Source organism: Saccostrea cucullata, unplaced genomic scaffold (assembly GCF_032062105.1).
Source record: "Saccostrea cucullata isolate Sc308-1 unplaced genomic scaffold, CSIRO_AGI_Scuc_v1 ctg889, whole genome shotgun sequence".
In the NCBI taxonomy this organism is placed as follows: domain Eukaryota; kingdom Metazoa; phylum Mollusca; class Bivalvia; order Ostreida; family Ostreidae; genus Saccostrea; species Saccostrea cuccullata.
Genome location: NW_026932237.1, coordinates 287,431 through 306,726, shown reverse-complemented (window position 1 = coordinate 306,726; position 19,296 = coordinate 287,431). Strand labels below are relative to the sequence as shown.

At 32.2% G+C, this 19,296-nt stretch overlaps 1 protein-coding gene across 1 annotated transcript; it reads left to right on the top strand.

Moving 5' to 3' along the window:
* The first annotated feature begins 652 nt into the window (after nucleotides 1–652).
* LOC134234710 (location of vulva defective 1-like) lies at nucleotides 653–1,894 on the top strand. The gene is made up of 2 exons (XM_062716764.1): nucleotides 653–1,115; nucleotides 1,241–1,894. The coding sequence occupies exons 1-2, from the start codon at nucleotides 831–833 to the stop codon at nucleotides 1,700–1,702; spliced, it is 747 nt and encodes a 248-aa protein (XP_062572748.1). The 5' UTR covers nucleotides 653–830; the 3' UTR covers nucleotides 1,703–1,894.
* Nucleotides 1,895–19,296: the final 17,402 nt, after the last annotated feature.

The window sequence follows — 19,296 nt, the reverse complement described above, 5'->3', positions numbered from 1 at the left end:
AAGTTTCAGTTTCTATAACATAATTGGAATAAGATTGTCACAGTGGGTCTGTACATATATGTTCAACAGTATGTTTTTCAGATGCAATTGATCTCATTATTCCCTTTTTCTTCAAATATGAAAGAGTATGAATTGGTACAAATAACCAATCAAGCTATATTATTATATCCATACCAAAATGACCTCTGTGATCGATGTCGATTTATCTGACCCACAATACAAGGATCTAACCTTTAAGAAAAACGGCCCGCTACATTGATAAGTACAAATTTAAAAATAGCTGATAAAATCCGATGGAAAGAAATTTGCATCTAGGATGAGATTAAAATGGTTGTCTGATATTATTTAATAGTTGGTTTCTCGTTTGTCGGCGATTGCCCACGGCTAACCTTCATTATATTCCACGCTTTTTCATTGCTATAAATATCGGCCTCCAGAGTCGGTCGATCAGTAAACCACGAGGATTTCGTACAACGATTAAGAGGGGAAAACTTATTTTGTTTTGAGTATATACCACTCTGACAGCTGAAAGTCTTATCCGATTTAACCAAACATTTATAAGAGTGGGTGACAATTTCTGACTTCCAAACTAAGCAGCTGAGCAAGGAAAAACACATTGGAAACAGAACGGGACCTTAGAGCAAAAAACTAAACGGTAAAAAGTTGTACTCACAATCTTAAGGAGATCGAGTACCTCTGAAAGAGAAAAACGTTAGAGAGCAGAGAAAGAAAACAGGAGGACCAACGAAGAAAAAGATCTTCGACATAGCTGCTGCATATAAACTACATTGCTGTCATTTAAAGACTTTGGGCAGAAAACCATTCAGAAAATGAAGATTGATAGTATATCTACCATTATAATTGATATATTACTTATCTGGGTAGGATTTATTTCTACATTACCAATCTCAAAGTTGTGCTATCTCACAGATATTACTTCCGGTCCATCACGTGTAATTACTTCTGGTGAGTGCGGACTGAAATGTGGATCAAAGGCTGGATGTCTAACATTCATTATTTGTGACATTGCTTTCTCTAAGACATGTACAATCTACAAACTTGCTTCCAAAGAAACATGCGGAAAAGAAGGAGTCAAATGCTCATACTTCATACAGGTAAAATCTATGCTAAAATTAATCTAATTTTTTTTACAACAGATTTTGTTTTTTTATGTATTAAATTCCAAAAACTTAAGAATGTTTAAAATAAAATTCATTCTATATTTTCTTTCCTTCTTCAGAACACTGTGTCCTCTGATTCTGGCGAAATCACGAAATCCTTAAGATTAAGTGAACAAGATATGATTGTTTCACCTGTTACCAAGACAACGACAACGATAACAAAAACAGTAACCACAACGTCTGTAGTGACATCATCTTTTCCGGCCACATCACCTGAGATAGAGACCGAATCAGAGACATCTTCTCATGCGACGTCATCGACTGCTGATTATGCTGAGACGACAACTGAAGTCGATGAATCGACTTCAGATGAAACCACTGAAAGAGCAACAGGAACTACAATTCTATCTCAAACCCTGGGTTTAAATCTTTCAACGAAGATTCCAAGAAATGAAAGCGCGATAACCGATACCAGTACTTCAACAACTAGTGAATCAATGACAACAGAAGTCCCTGCTACAACAAAGAGTATGAATTGCCCTGACCACCTTCCTAAGGAAATTTGTCAGCATTTAACATGAGACCTAATGGTGAATTACCTCTTTATTTCACTTCTGCCTTTCTAGGACACTTTTTGTTGGTAAAAAAATATTATTTGTGTTGAGACAAATCTTGGGAATAGTGTCATGTTAGAAATTGTAAGAAAGATATATGCTGGCAATATACAGTTCATGTTAGACTTCTTGTGTTTCTTATTTTTAAATAGTTAGGTTCTGTATAACCATTTCATATGAACTATAAAAATGTCATGTTTCAAATCGAAGTTCATTTTTCAAACATTCAATCTGTTGAACAAACGAAATCTGTGATACATATATATTATGTAAAATATTTTTGATGTTTTGATTAAATAAATTACATTTAAAGATAGAGTTTTTTTTATTCCACTTATTCTTTTTGAAATTGGAACCCTTCATATATTCAATTGCAAAATATAGATGCAAATATAAAATTACAGCAAAGTCTATGCAGTGCATCACTTTCAAAGTTTAAAGAAACCAGCCATGCCAAAACAGTTTTCCGCCGAATAGTCATCCACAATGGAGATTATGACATCAGCGAATTTCTCTTGTAAAAGGATTTTTCATTTTCTTTCAAATTATGAGAATTTTTCCTTGTTTATTTTTATTATTTTTTAACAAACGTAAAATACAATCATGCTGAAAATATTCAATCTATTGAAATATCTAGATTAGGCATGATTTTGCACAACATTTGATTCATCAGTTCTTCGAAAAGTGGAAAAGCTCTCAAATATTTGAGATTTGTTTGATCAACCTTAATTGACTCGTGTCTTATGTTACATTTTCGTCACATGAACATTTTTTTTTTCATTCTAACAATTTATATTACAAAATATATCGCAAATACCGAGCTAAGACCTGTTTAATATATTATAGTTTATTGACATCTGTTTCGTGTTTATATTTTTCACTAGAGAAAAAAAAAATCATTGGAATAAAAAAAAACAAAGCTTTCAGATAAAAAGGATTGAACAAGATTGCATCATCATCATTTTATCTAGTTTTGTATTTATTGAACGATATGAAACATATGGAGATAACTAACAGTATATATTCAAGATGAGAAGTCCATTAAACGATACAAAATAGGAGAAGAGCAAACACGGACCTCCAAAACATCAGAGGTGGGATCAAGTGCCATGGAGGAGTGAGCATCCCCTTTTGACCGGTCACACCCGCCGTGTGTTCCTTTTCATATTTGGGAAATAACAGAAATATCCGTCCTCAATTCAGTTTATAAAGTATGGACTTACAATAAGTATGAAAACCGTTAGTTAGCATTTGCTTCAATAATAAATTGTATTTGCTGACAAGGTCATTGTGTCAGCCATAGAACTTTTAAAATGATGACTTTAAACGAGACTGCTGAAATAACTGTATCATCAAATTGTTTGTCAATGATTTAACATGTTTTAGAAATTGTTACATGTTATATAAATTATACGTAGAACATGCTCTTGCGTATCAAATCAACTGAGATATGTAAACTCCGTATGCAGGTGATGAAAGTATATAGCTGCATAAGTAAGTTGACGATAGAAAAATGAAAGTCATCACGTTCATCATAGAGCTTGGTTGTTACATTACCATTAATTTCTTTTTCACATAAAATATCCAGATACGAAACAGATGTGTCAGACTCTGTGGTCTCTTTTATCTCAAGTTCACCAGGATATATCGTATCGGCATAAGAATGGAAATGACCATTGTTAATTGACAAATTTAATACGTCGTCGATATACCTAAATGTGAGTTGAAAACAACAGCAGGTGTAATCTTCTCTTCACGCATAAGATATAAAATATAATAGAATATTAGAGGCATTTCTCCAAGATGATTTCAATAGTCTAGTTAAAAATATACTTTTCTTTAGTTGTTTGATGAATACATATTCCTGGCATTTGAAAGATCGTTTACAAGTTTGACAAGGAGCACTCGTTGTGTCTGAACGACTAAAAGAATATGCTTACTGTGGAATCATCATTATTCGTGGGGGTCCAATGTTCATGGCTTTCGTGGGTAACCCTGACCCACGAATTTACATCCCCACGAACGTATATACAAACATTTGTTTTATTATTTGTTAAAAGTTACGATTACACAGACTATTTCATATCGTAAAATAACCGTGACCATTGTGTCCGTGTGATTGTGCATAAAGAAGACAATCTGTATATGGTTAATGACACACAACCAAAAGAAAAAACAAAAGAAAAAATATTAAGTATCAAAGACATCGATAAATATACACAATAAGTAATAAAATGATAAATATAACTGTTAAATTTAAGGTAGTGTTTACATTATAGTCCAACACGCTCAAATGTCCCTTTGATGAGGTCAAATTTCAGTGCGATTTTGGAGTGGGTGCTAATTAGCCAATTAGCATGAACTGGTTTCAGGGTAGATGTTTGTAAGTCAATTTTGGCATTGTCGTCGTTCACATTTAGAGATATAAAAACATGTTCCGCATACCACTGGTGTTCTTTACAATCACAGTTTAATTCGACATCATGCATGACTGTAATTTGTCAATGAAAGCCGCCGATACATTTTTGTGTTCACAAGAGAGATAACTTAAATAAGCAACATTGACGGAATCCTTCTTTCTTTTAACTTTTAAAAAACGAAATAGAACGTGTTACCAACGAAATAACGTCCCCAATAACCAGGAAATTTTCGGCTACCCACGAACATTGACCCCCACAAATAAAAATGATTCTCCTCGCTCCTCGCCTCTAATGTTTAAAAAGGGTCATGTTTGTTCTGGTTACTATCAGCTAAAATGGGCTGATGAATACGATAATATTCTTTATCTTCATATTACATCTGTATATCTTCTTCTGGACTTAGTGAGTGGTCTTAGAATACGCGTCTTTCCAAAGAATACTCATATTGTCTTTTTTTCGCAGATTCAAAAGTTAAGTGCGATGTTTTATGAATTCTAAAATTAAGTGACTAGGCCCCAAGACCATAAACTGAGAACAGACTTAAGTCAAATTTTTGATTTTTAGTATCTTCAGTTTCATTTCTTTTATTAGCTTAAAAATTTGCAATTGTGAAAAACATTTCAAATCAAATAAATGATGACATTTTTATCTTATAACAAAATTTGTTTCAAAAGTTATATCAATTTGAAATTCTAACTTAAGTCTGTTCTCGGTTTATGGTCTTGGGACCAGAACATTATCTTGTTTCAGCAAGCTGTAATTAAGTATTTACCCGAAATGAGTTTTACAGTATTTTAAGCTTTATTTTGTTAAAATATACACAGGAATTTTTAACTGCTTTCTTCTGATAAGACAAAAATATGAATATTTTTCTTTAGATAGTTAAGAATCTGCTTTTGTGCTATAGTCAACTGAGCTTATCTCTAGGCCTGATTCCAAATTCTACTTCAGATTAACTTCAATCCTCTCGATTATACTTTTAAATTGGTATAATAAACAAAGTTACAGGAATATTATTAATCAGCTAGATTCGTATTTCTTCTCACTTGTAGACCATTATTCACACAGTTAATATTATTGTCGACGGATTTTTCTGTTACTTTCCGATCATGACAAAAAGACTCGGCGGGTTTGAAAACTCGGCAAGGAATCCCCTCTTCTCTATGGCACCTGATCCAACCTCTGAATTTGCATGAGGTCTGTATTTGCCCTGCTCCTAATTTGTATTATTTGAATAAGTGTTTAAGCTCGATGAATAATGTTTGTTATCTCTCGATATTCATTTAATGACATGAATTTGTTCATAAGTCTGCTTTGAATCTGCAACTGGTTAAAAAAAATAAGATATTCTGGTTAAGTTTTAAATAATATAATAAATATACAGCGGTATTTAAATTTTTTTAAATTTATTTTGTTCATATTTGGATTTAGCTTGTAGATCAGAAGAGATTTGCAAATAATCTTCATATATTTTTTGTTTTGAGCATATTTCGAACAAATGTTTTAAAATTAGTTAAATCTACATACTTTTTAGGCCTTTAATTTGCCTTCAAAGTAAACCAATTCGGGTTATGTGCATCGTAAAGAAAACTTGAATATATACGAGGGTTGATCCAAAAGTAATGTCCCAGTGTCCATATATTTTATATTTGGCGTCATATTATCAAATACAATAATTAATATACCAAAAGATGCACAAATGTAAATCTAATTTACATTCAAATTTTAATTAAATAATGTTTATTTTAATTTATTTTATAGATATTTAATATATATAGCATAGGGGGTTCGCCGCGTCACAACAGAATGTCACATTTTCAAGTGTATTTTTTCTAAGAATGAAAAAGACAAACACATTAAGAAGATTCTAAAACAGCACCTAATCTCCCAATTTTCTAGGGTGAAAAAAGTGGTTTCCCATCATGGGAAACTTTATGGAAACCACATGGAAACCTCAAGTTTACATCATGTTTCCCAGTGGTTTCCGTAGCGGATGCTAGGTTATTCCGCCAAGTTTCCGTGACACGGAAACCCCCTACGCTCCGATTCCATAAGGTATCCCGAACCACGGAAACCTCTGTAAACCTGAAGTTTCCCGAACATCCATGTAGTTTCCCGTAATGGGAAACCTGAAGATTCCACTGGTTTCCAGAATCAGGAAACTTGATGGAATCGGAGCGTAGGGGGTTTCCGTGAAATGGAAACTTGATGGAATCTTTAGGTTTCCTTATACGGGAAACTACATGGAAGCTCGGGAAACCTCACGATTCCTAAAGTTTCCTTGACTCAAGAAACTATATGGAATCGGAGCGTAGTGGTTTCCGTGGAATGGAAACTTGATGGAATCTTTAAGTTTCCTTATACGGGAAACTACATGGAAGCTCGGGAAACCTCACGTTTCCTAAAGTTTCCTCGACTCAGGAAACCATATGGAATATGAGCGTAGTGGTTTCCGTGGAATGGAAACTTGATGGAATCTTAAGGTTTTCTTTTATGGGAAACTACATGGAAGCTCGTGAAACCTTATGATTCCTGAAGTTTCCTTGACTCAGGAAATTATATAGAACTTGTGTAGCACTTTCTTTGTGGCGGAAACTTGGTGGAATTATCTGGAGTCCCATTCCTGGTGGAAATTACTGGGAAACTTCAAGATTCCCCAACTTTTCTAAAGGAAGCAATGTGAAATAATGCGTATTCTTTTAAAAATCTATCAAAAATATTTATTACATGTAAAAGAAAAAAGCATTACCATTTTATATGTTTAATAATTCATTTGATGTACAAAAACTGTAACTGAATTTTCCAATGATATCAAAATATTAAATAAATTCATATATCTTAGATAAACAATGGAACAGTCTTTCACATTTAAGTCCATTCATAAGGGTCATTAAGTACTTCTTTCAACATCAGTTTCCTGGTTTTCTTCACATCACCTATGATCTGCAATATTCATACAAAATTATTATATGATGTCAGAATTATAATGCTTGAATATAACTTAGAAATCTAAAAGATCAGTCAATGTCCTTTAATATACCAATATCAATAATTACTTTCCATGACCATGATACATGTGATTTCAGCATTTAATGTATCTCTTTAATATTTAATGCTTTATGATAAGTTAAAAAAAAATAACATAATATAAATAATGTTTTCAGCCTTATTATGTCATTGAGAATATATTACTACATGTATCTCATACTAAGAACCCTGCTTTAAGGGACACCGACCCTCAGCCAGGAAGGACAATTCATTAATTTATAATTTAATTCAAAAAGTCTTTAAATGAAGCTTGACAATTAAAAATTTTCATGCAACAATTTTCATTATATGCCTCTCAATGTGCTTCAAGGTTCCTTGCAAAGCTCCATAAAACACTTCTAATTTCATATCATGTTAATAAACATTGGTATCTAAAAATGCTTTTTCAGGATAAAAATTTCTACTTTTAATAAGACCTTCCTGAGAAGTTCAAAGAACCTTGAAGCACATTGAGAGGCATATAATGAAGATTGTTGCATGAAAAGATTTAATTTTCAAGCTTCATTTAAAGACTTTTTGAATTAAATTATAAATTAAAGAGTTGTCCTTCCTGTCTGAGGGTCGGAGTCCCTTAAGTTTGATTAGTTTGAGAGAAAACATATATAATACCCTTTATAATAACAAAAATATTAGGGAGAGATTTTTTTTTTAATTTTGATATTCGACCTATAAATTGGTTGAAGATCATTGCAGACCCTCCATCCCATTACACAAAAGCTAGATTACACCAGGGGAGAAATATACTCTGGACTACGATTTTAAATAAAGATATACAGTACATTTTGATACTGACCTTTGACCTAGAAAGTTAGTCCAAGTTCACTCTTCATCCTCTATCTACAGGCTCTCTGTAGTTTAAGTTTGAGAGAGAAATATGCACAGAACAAGTGATACCAGATGGAGTGATGGGTAGACACTGTCTTAAGGCATCCACAGAACAGGACCTAAAAATAATGCAATATATATGTATTACAGTATACATACACATGTACTTGTATGTTAATGATTTATCATATGCTGCATTGGACACATATGATTTTATCATGGTTTAAGTATACATGTATTTTATGAGTAATTTCATACCGGTATTGCATGTACGCTCAGTTTATTTAAGAAATAAATAACAAGTTTAAAAACTTCAATGGGAGAGATACCACAAATGTATATAAATTATAAACAAGTAATTTAATTTTTTTTTTTACATATATTGACCAACATTATTTACATCCATTCATCATGTTCATGAATTGGCTGATCAAAATTCAGTCAATTTTAGATCTATATGATATACCATAAAGGACTTTGTTTCACATTTACAAAAGTTATTCCCCTTCGCAGGGTCGATCTGGGGTCAACCGGCTTTAGACGCTGTTTTCCCTCTTTAACCGTATCAACGTTGAGGGACAATATCTTAGAAATAAAATCTGTATGAACATATTCATAATGATTTTCATGTTGCCCCCATACTCTGGCAATACAGATTGTAATTGTCCAATATTTTTGAAGATTGAAAATATATTAACAAGTAACTTACAAAGGACAAAGTGGGAAAAATGAGTGATACGCCGACAATTGGAGAAAACTCTTAGGAATGTGAAATTCGTCTACTGGTTATGACAATTCCTGTTTTAATGTCAGTGAAAAATTAAGAGACATTAAAAATTTAAGCCCTGATTGTCATACACGCATGCTGTTTTTTCATCCATATAACTTTTAGTATCATAAAATTTACCAAAATTTAATACTTCAAATAGTTTCATTGAATATCTATAAAATAAAGGAAACTCTAAAAACTTAGTGACTTGCAGAAATTATTCCTTGGAGAGAAAAAAATCTATCAAATTTCATATAAATATATGCATAATGAGCCTTTTTTATGCATTTAGAACATATGGCATGTGCCTCATTTCCCCAAGAAATTTTCAAAGACAATGGACTATCTGTAAGCAGAAATCATTGCTGTTTACTTACATTGGAAAAATTCATGAAAATAATTAATTTCCTATTTTTAAAATTTTAAATAATGCTAAAAATAATTTAATCTATTAAAAATAATCTAACTGACTGTAAAATAACATTTTTCATAATCTTAATTTAAAGTAGAACTCTTTAGTGTGCAGTTTTTAGAGCTTCCTTTCAGTAATCAAAATACTGACCAGCAAGAAATCAGTTTAAATAAGCATTTCCTAAAATTTTTTCATTCAATTTTTTGGAGAGATCTCAGAGTTTTTTCCTTTTCAATTCAGGTTCAAGACGAGTCACGACAAAGTTTTATTAAAGTGTATGTATTAGAGAACTGTTTGTATGTCAATCATAGCAATACACACATAACATGGAGGGGGCAAATTGTTTCAGCCCTAGCTTTTACATAAAACTTCTCGTAGCTCACAGCTGATATACCTCAGTTCACTTCAGTATTTAAATAAAATTTAGAATCTTTTTTTTTCAGGCAATTGTCATATACATACTAATCATGAATGAATTACCACTTACCAAATGACCACATCCTGAATCATCATACATTTTCTATGATTTTATCTCTCTTGTTTTCTTTTAACGTCACACAGTTTTCTTCTCTCTGAAATGATAAATTATGTCCAGGTACTATTGCATTCTAATTTAAACTAATTATGTAATAGCATTAGCAACAACCGGGATGGAAGAAAAAATAACCAGAAGTCTCTGTCGAGACAGAGACTGTAGCTCTACTGGTTTGTACTTATCAAAGACTGATGCACAGAATTATGTGCCAAGTTATATTGAAATCAGACTAAAATTTAAGGAGGAGTAGTGTTTGCAGACAGACGGACAGCTAGACAGACGGACGGACGCCGGACGCATTACTATCGCATAAGCTCTTCTGGTCTCTGACCAGTAGAGCTAAAAACAAGATGCGCTTGTGAAACACAACAACAAAGTTTGAAAAATGCAATTTTTTTTTAGCATACAGGTCACAGTCAAGATCACATAATCATTGTCCTTGTTGCCATTTGAAAGCACTTCATTAGTGGAGTATGCATACTAAATATGAAGCCACTATCTCATATAGTTCTCAAGTTATGGTGAAGGTTTAAGTTGACAACAGACACTCAGACAGACACACAGATATACAGGGCCTAAATTAAAATATTGTTTGTTTGCCCTTTACCGACCCAGATTTTTAGCAATGGGTAGGTAGGTAGGAAAAATATTTTATTTTTTTGACATCAAATTAATATCAAAATTAATATTAATATGATATTAGTCCCACCTTTCATCACATATATTTATTCTTGGGATTAAACGTTTTTAAAGTTATTATTAAAAAATAAGACTTGTATGACATGTCTTATCTTAATTACGTTTACACATTGTCTAGACTAAAATATTTTCCTTAATAGTATAGTAAAACCTTGCAATATTGTGCGTTTCCTGTTTTTAGTCTGACCCCAAATTTAATCATATCAATCAAAATATCAACAAAGCATGACATCCTTCAACGTTTTCAACATTTAAAGCGGCACAGTGAGTCAAAATCACATCTTAATTTTAAGATTCTGAATCATACAGAGAGAGATATACGAAAATTATGAGTATGTAGCGAAGATCTGACAATTCAACTGCAAGAATTGACTGCACAATATTAGTGCCGGAAAAACAAAGGTTGTATTAACCGTTTCGTTGTTTCGTATATGTCAAGGTCACGCTACTCTTATTTTTAGCTCAAACTTGTAAACAAAATTCAACTGGAGCATGCAAAGGTGAGAAATATGTTCTAACAACTTTTTAAAAAGATTACATCAAATTTTTTGGTCTACTTATATTCATTCGTGGATACCTGAGACCATGGTAACTATGGAAACTTATTCAACACTTTTCTGCGCACGCGTATGATAGGGAGGAAAAAGTACCAGGGTATTTTGCAATATTTTCGTTCTGGGGCAGACAGAAATTATTTTTACTTTTATTTTTCCCCATAAAAATTTAATTTTTAGGTTCTGAAATCTGTAATTTTCTTAAACCTAATACTTTAAGGAATTGAACAAAATTTACTGAGGTCATGCGAAAATTCTACATTTGTCAATTTTCCCCTTTGTGCGTCACTGTGCCACTTTTAAACTACATTTGCGCTCTTTCTTCTTGGATTTGATAATACAATTAAAGTATGACAATTTTATTTTTTGTCAGTGATGTTGGCGAAATTTATTTTGAAATCGATTAGTAGCATCGAAGTGCTTCCAACGACCTGCAATATCATCTTTACTTTATGAGCATGGTAGTCAGCACATTCATTGACCTGATCAACAAGATCAAATATATATCTGCAAGAATTTTTTTTTAACCGCTATGGTGTCAAACACTTCATTCAGTTCCTAATGTCAATCATCAACATGCGACTGAGAAAAGGAAAAATCAAAGCATTTATATTTTCATGTGGAAAAAAATGGACAAGAAACAAAACAAATAAAAACAAGCTAATTCAGAGAATTCGTGTCCCCCGCTTAGGGAAAAAGTCGTCTCCCCCTGACTGAATTTGTAGAATTATTAAATGTATACATGTATACTGAAGGAAATAAAATACATGTATGTCAATATGCATATAAAGATTTGATTGCTTATTCTTTATTATGTGTATAGAAGATTTTTTTATATGGAATATTTATCACACTGTAATGATGATTTTATAACCTCATAAATTTTTCATTTCACATGCTGAATACTATCATTTAGTAAAAAAAAAGTATTTAAAAAAAAAAAAAAAAGAAAGAAGGGATCGACCGAGATTCGATCCCGGGACCTCTCACATTTGAAGCGAGAGACATAACCACTAGACCACGGAGTCGCTTCACACAGAGTGAGGTACATGTATATGCAGAACTGAAGTCACATACATGTATATATTCATGTTTTCATGTTCGGTATTCTCAAAATTTTACACAATCCATGGTGTTTGATTTATTTAGCCTTTATTAAACAGTTATTAATAGATATAATAAGAACATAAAGTCCGCCGAGAACCTGTTTTATACGCAATAACTCTCCTCATGCCCCTGCGCTAAAAATAGCGACATGTAATACTATAAATACTAATAAAACAAACGGAGTGGGGCACTTTGAGAGGGGCGAGAGACGTCCTAGGGAGTTTTGGTATAAAATTACATTGCATAAGCTCAAAATCTTCTTGAAATATCGCCCGGAAATGATAGTGTTACACACAGAGAGAATGTATAAATTTACGACCTTGAACTTTGACCTTTTGACCTCAAAATCAATAGGGTTCTTCTTTAGGCCACAGGGAGTTGTTATGTAAAATTTCATTGCGATAGCTCAAATGGTTCTAGAGATATCGTGTGGAAACGAAAGTGTTTTAACAGACAGAATTTGCTTATTTATGACCTTGACCTTTGACCTTTTGACCTCAAAATCAATAGGGGTCTTCTTTAGTCCATAGGGAGTTGCTATGCTAAATTTTATTGCAAAAGCTCAAAGGGTTAAATTCTCGAGATATCGTGTGGAAACGAAAGCGTTACAGACAGACAGAAAGACGGACGGACGGACAAACCCAAATTAATATCCCCCACTTTTCAAGCGGGGGACAAAAATTGTAAATGAAAAGTACAATACAATATTTTGAGTCGGTCTTATTTTCGTGGGTCGGTCGGCTAAGGGCAAACAAACATAATTTTAATTTAGGCCCAGTTATGGCAAAATTTTGAACATTATAACCTGGTATACACACAGCCACTTCGAAGTATCAAGGGTAAAATTCATAGCACAGCGGGACTGATTTTTGACTTCGAGGGATCAAGGGTTTCGAGAGATCAGGAGTTCGAGAAATCAAGAGCAAATCTGCTTAGTTATATAGAGGAAAAAATGGGGACCGGAGACTCACTTCAAGCGATCAAGAACTTTCGAGAAATTGAAGTTCAAGCCATCAAGAGTTACTTGTATATACAGATATAAGAAGCATGTTATTATTTGCAATTTTGACCTAATGACAGCTAAATCTGTTCAGTAAGACAATACCGTGTACATGTATGTAAGTAGTTTTATTCTGCATTATTTGCTATACATTGACCTACTCAGGTCAATAATTGTGATAAAACTGATATTTCAAGCTGATGATTCATTTGCATTTCTTGACATACTATCAATATTAATTCACTATTAGGCTTTTCTTTTTTTACATCTTCATCTCAACAGGTTAGACATTACAAAAAAAAATTTTTTTGAGCAGTAAACTATTTCAATAAACAATAAAACAAACCTAATCTCTTCAGAAAAGTGGACAGGCTTTCACCTACATTCACTTTTTTATGTATATTTTTCCTCCATATCATCGTCATGCATATGATTAAGGGTTATAATGCTATTCGCTACAATCTATTCCTACTGTTCTGATGAGGATATCCTTCATGAATAATCGGATAAGCTGAGATTGAAGACACTTTTTGTAAAAATATCGATGCTTTTATCAAAGTTTTGAACCAAAAATATTTAATTTATACCTTGCCATAAGTCGTAAGTTCCAAAAAACAAGAGTTGGCTATCCGAAAAGTCGGGTGACTGGAAAAACCCGAAACCCCCCTATTTTTGGAGAATACCCATACAGGAGGGGTGAAACCCCAATAAAGTGGTGGAAACCCCGTAAAATTGAACGTAATAGGGTACAATAAGGCCTTAGGTGATGTTAAATTGAATAATATTGACATCCGTATATTTTTATAGCCAATTTTACCTCAGAATCGATGGAAATCGGGCGCCATTACGAGTTTACCGTACACCACGCCCGATCTAAATTCGAAGCGAGCTGTTTGTCAATATAATTGTATAGATAATATTAAAATAATTCATAATAATTTCCACAATTATATTCATTTAGGATATTTTAGAGAAAATCTGAATTTAGAGATATGAAAATATCCAAAAGCTTCAAAGCAACATTAACAAAAAAATAGTAAAGATAATTCATTACTTATTTGTTACAAAGAGAACAAAAAAATAAATAAAATTCAAATTATGAAAATACTGATTTTATTTTTGAGATTTTAGACAAATTCTGAATGTAGGGATATAAAAATTTGAAATTCAAAGGTTCAAAGCAACAATAATAATTAAAAATAAAAATAATAATTACTTATATGTTACAAAGAGAACAAAAAATAAATCAATGTCAAAAGATGAAAATACTGAAACCTGAAATAAATAGTAAATTAAAATAATATATCAATTTTCAAATATATAGATTTTTTATTTCAAAGTAACTTTTTTATGTTCTTTTCTTAGAAAAAAAAATATTTTACATCAGTTGTTTACATTATGAATTGTCTTTAAATTACAACAAATATGAAATAAAAGAAAAAAAACAGAAGAAAAAAAATCACACAACAAAATTATAAAAGAACTGAAGTTTTGATGGAATTTTAACTATGAAAAATGTCTGTCTGAACTGGTTGAAAGATAACTGAAATTATTTGATCATCTCCAAGCACAGGTATTTTATGTAATTTTATATTTCATTGCAAGCTGAATCTGTCGAGACTAAAAATTTCCATTGCCTCTCTGTTCAAACTAATCCCATTGACATGCCAAATGTTTTTATTCGAATTCATTAAACCCCTACATCTCCAAAATATCACATTCTGAGAATTTCCATATTTCCTCCAGAGTGTGTTATTATACCCCCCGCTTGAAAAGCGGGAGGGTATATAGTAATCGTTAATTCCGTCCGTCTGTACGTCTGTCCGTCCGTCCTTCCGTCTGTCCGTCCGTCCGTCTGTTACGCTTTGGGGTACCCATCTCTTATCTGCAACTCCTCTCATACCACTGAATGAAAATTGATGCAACTTTCACAGAATCTTAATTACATATTGCCATTGTGCACCTCCTATTTTACTTTTTGATCCGAAACATATTTTGGGTTTCCCGGCCACAGGAAACCATGGACTTCTTCACCAGTTATAACCATATGGGAGGCGGGGGGTATCATTTAGTGAGCTCATTGCTCACAGTACCTCTAGTTTATATCAAAAACCGTAGAATTGTACTTTCCTGGATCCATAGTACCACAAATCATTTGCCTAAACAGACTTCCAATAAATATTTTTTGAACCGAATCATTTCTTAACAGTTTTTCAATAATGTTTTGGATTCATAACAGTATTTCTGACACAGGAGATGAATTTATATCTTTTAGTATCAGGCAGTTTTCCTCCCCCGCCAGACGGGTGCAGACCAGTGAATACTGTTTGGTGTTGTGTTAGGTTAGGTTAGGAATGTTATTGTTTTTTTAAATGTTGCTAATTAAATTATAAATTCTAAAATTTTTATTATGTTATTTTATTTCATATATATTACTTTCATTTGGCTGTAATATTTTTATATATGAACAAAAGATTGACTAGGAATTATGATCCAGTATCTTTAAGTTTTTTAAAAATCTTAATTTTTAAAGTTTTTTTTTATTTTTTATCTTTCGGTCATCTTTCGGTCCTTTGGTTTTAATATTTTTGTTTCAAAATTCAAATCATGGCTCTACACTTAAGGAGGCCTCCACGTGGCTAGAGCTGGGAACATAAGGAAACTATGAATATTTTCAGTTAATATTACTAATTTAAAAGGTCTTTATTTATTAATTTGTCATGAATTATCAAAATTATCAAAATTCATATTTTCCTTATTTGTGTGCTTATGTCCTTAAAATGAAATTCTGTAAAGCATAACTGTACAATTGAGAATAGTAAAGGTTCAATGTATATACACATGCCCTGCCAGAGGGGGTTTGGTCAGACTAGCTGGGAACCCAGGTGTTTAAACAAAAGGTGTTTATTATCAAGTCGACCAAGTGTCAACAGCTGTGTATATAGTGCATGTACACACACAGGGGTGCCTGTCTGTCCCAGTACAAAACAACAGAGCTAGCTGAGATGTGAATAATATTCTAACAATAATGTTACAATACCAACTGTACAATGATTCACATATGCAACATGCACATTTTTATTATTTTTTATCAGACTTTTTTTATTTCATAGACCTGGATTCTAATCATTTCATTGTAATGGATACATGTTGCTTTCTCATATCAATGAGTATATTTTTTTCTATTACTTGCATAAAAAACAAAACAAAACAAAAAACAAATCAAAAAAAAAAAAAAAAAAAAAAAAAAAAAACACCCCCCCCCCCCCCCCCCCCCCAAAAAAAAAAAAACAGAACCAAAAACATTAAAACAAAACATTATTAACTGGAAAATAATAATGAATGAATACTGAATTTAAAAATTATTTATTAAACATAGAAGAAAACATTTCAAAACAAACACCTTAATTAAAAATTAAATAAATTAACAAATTCATTCATTAGTTAATTTCATTTAATTTAATTACATGTTATAAATGATTGGAATTGAGAAAAATTACTGTATTCCTTGATTAATGGACTAGTTAAATTCATTAAAGAATTCAATTAAAAATTTCACTGTATTAATGTCTTTCATTATAATAATTACATTAACAGATTCATTCATTAATTAATTTAATTTAATTACATATTATAAATGATTGGAATTTATAAAAATGACTTTATTTCTTGATTAATGGACTAGTTAAATTCATTTTTTTTTTTAAAAATCAATTAAACATTGCACTGTAATGTCTTTCAACATGATAAATATTTCATACTTCTTTTATATTCTTAAGGTTTCCTTACAAATAATTTTTTTTAAAAATAATATTCATACATAATATAATACTTATATTGATCAAGATTAGAGTAATTATTTCCACGGATTACTCGAAACGACTTCAGCGATCGCGAATTTAGATCGGGCGTGGTGTGCAGTATATCAAGACAAAAAGAAACCCGTCGATTCTGAGGTAAAATTGGCTATAAAAATTTACGGATGTCAATATCATTCAATTAAACATCACCTTAGGCCTTATAGTACCCCATTACATTCAATTTTATGGGGTTTCCACCACTTTATTGGGGTTTCACCCCTCCTGTATGGGTATTCTCCAAAAATCGGGGGGTTTCGGGTTTTTCCAGTTACCGCGAAAAGTCAGAAAACACATGTATTCAAACCGGATGTTCTACAGTCTGAATTTAACTACGAAACCATGCTCGGTGTAACTATTATCATCCGGATAATTTGAGCGGGGTTAAAAATATTTTTTTTAATTCCGGAAAGTATTCATTTATATAGAGAGAGAGAACATACATATGGAGCATACATTTTGATAAACATGATAAAAAGCGAAACGTTGCCATTTTACAACATACAGCATACACATGCACGGTGCCTTTGAGGCCTCCATAATCTAAGTTATGCTATATATCACTGTCTCAATTTTTTTCTCTCTCTCTCTCTTTGACTCTGCAATATATACACTTAACAATTTAAAACTTAGGTATCCAACTTTTCAAAATGGCGTCAGAACAAAAGTTGCCTCCGATAGTGAAGATTTGTTGTTGCCAAATATTACAACTATTTACCGTAAAAAGTTAACAAAAATATACGTACACTAATCCTTCATCGTTGACCATTGCATTTATCACAGTCTTAAAGACACTGGGTGGTGAAACCATCTTAACTTTTCACATTTACCAGCTGCTTACACCTTCTTCTTCGTCCTTCTCGATCCTCCAAAAATGGCGCCTCGGGAAATTGACCAATGAAATAAAGCGCCCAGAGAGCGATGCAGGATGGGAAATATAAACTGTTTACATTCACTATGATTAAGTGTGATTATGAGATCTTATATTAGAATTTAATTAAGTTTTCCGCTTTTCATGGAATAAAAAGAGGGGCTCCAAAATATTTTTGCCGATATGATGTGTAGGCCTAGTACTGTATATTTAGAAAAAAAAAAAGCGGTTAAATACATGATGCAAGAGCAGAAAAAAATTGTTTCTTGCTTGACACCTCAACTTAATTGCCTTCGGGATATGGGTTTCGGGGCTTGGTTCCTTGTTGGTAGTGGCCGTCCTTGCTGAAAGTACCCCCCCCCCCCCTCTCCCCGCTTCTTTTAACTGTTACATGTATAATTATGAATTTATAATGTCACACCAAAAGATGTTAAATTTTTAAAAGCACATTTTTTTTATTGTGAACTTTCCACAGGAATCCTAAAAGGCATGAAAATGAGCTACAATTATAATATGATTATCAAGAACAGTTTTTTTTTATTTCAATAGTGATGATTGAAAAGTTCGGTGATTAATAATTCATTGTTAATAAATTGTTGTGGTTTTTTTTTTTGGGGGGGGGGATTAAATTACTAATTGAACTCTCTCCTTTTCGGGGTTTAATTAGATTTTGCGCCTGCTATCAATATTACTGGTAGACCTGCTAGACTTTTCTCTAATTGCTACATGTACATTGTACTTTAAACTCCTTGGCCTTTAGCTAAAAAAAATTCCCACATCATTTTAACACGTAAAAAAAGCTAAAAAAAATTTCCCACATCATTTTAACACGTAAAATTGTTAAATGAATCAGAATGTTGAAAACCCTTTTCTTAGGAGAGTTATATCTCTACGTGGAACAAAACTAACATCTAATCAAAGGCAGGAAAATATAACAGTATTTTAATTCAGTATTTTAGTCGTGATTGGTATAAGTGAACAAATGAAACCTGCACCAAAAATATTATCCTGTTCACTCAACCGGAAAATGTAGGTCAGACTAAGCATCCGAAGCAAGCCCGGTGGTGAAGTCATGGGAAAGATTATGTCGAACGTCATCTATACTCGTTGATGTGCAGGACTGTACTTATGCATACATCTTTAGCTGGTCTCGCCCTGTATTTCTTTAATGTTTTTTTTTTTCGTTAAGAAATCTGGTAAGGTATGTTATAGTAAAAATAAAATCCCGGTTAGTTTATTACTCTAACGGAAATTACTTTCCTACAGGCCTGAAGATCGAGTCTATTAGTCACCCAAGTTTTTTTTTTTTTAGATAGTAGCATGTCGGCGAATAAAAATAAAGTAGTGTACAACATAGATAAAGAAATGTTTGTTGAAGTATTGACAAACTTCATACCTTTATAGAATGAAATCAACAAAAACTGAACAAAAATACAATCGTGACAATTTACAATGAATTAATTA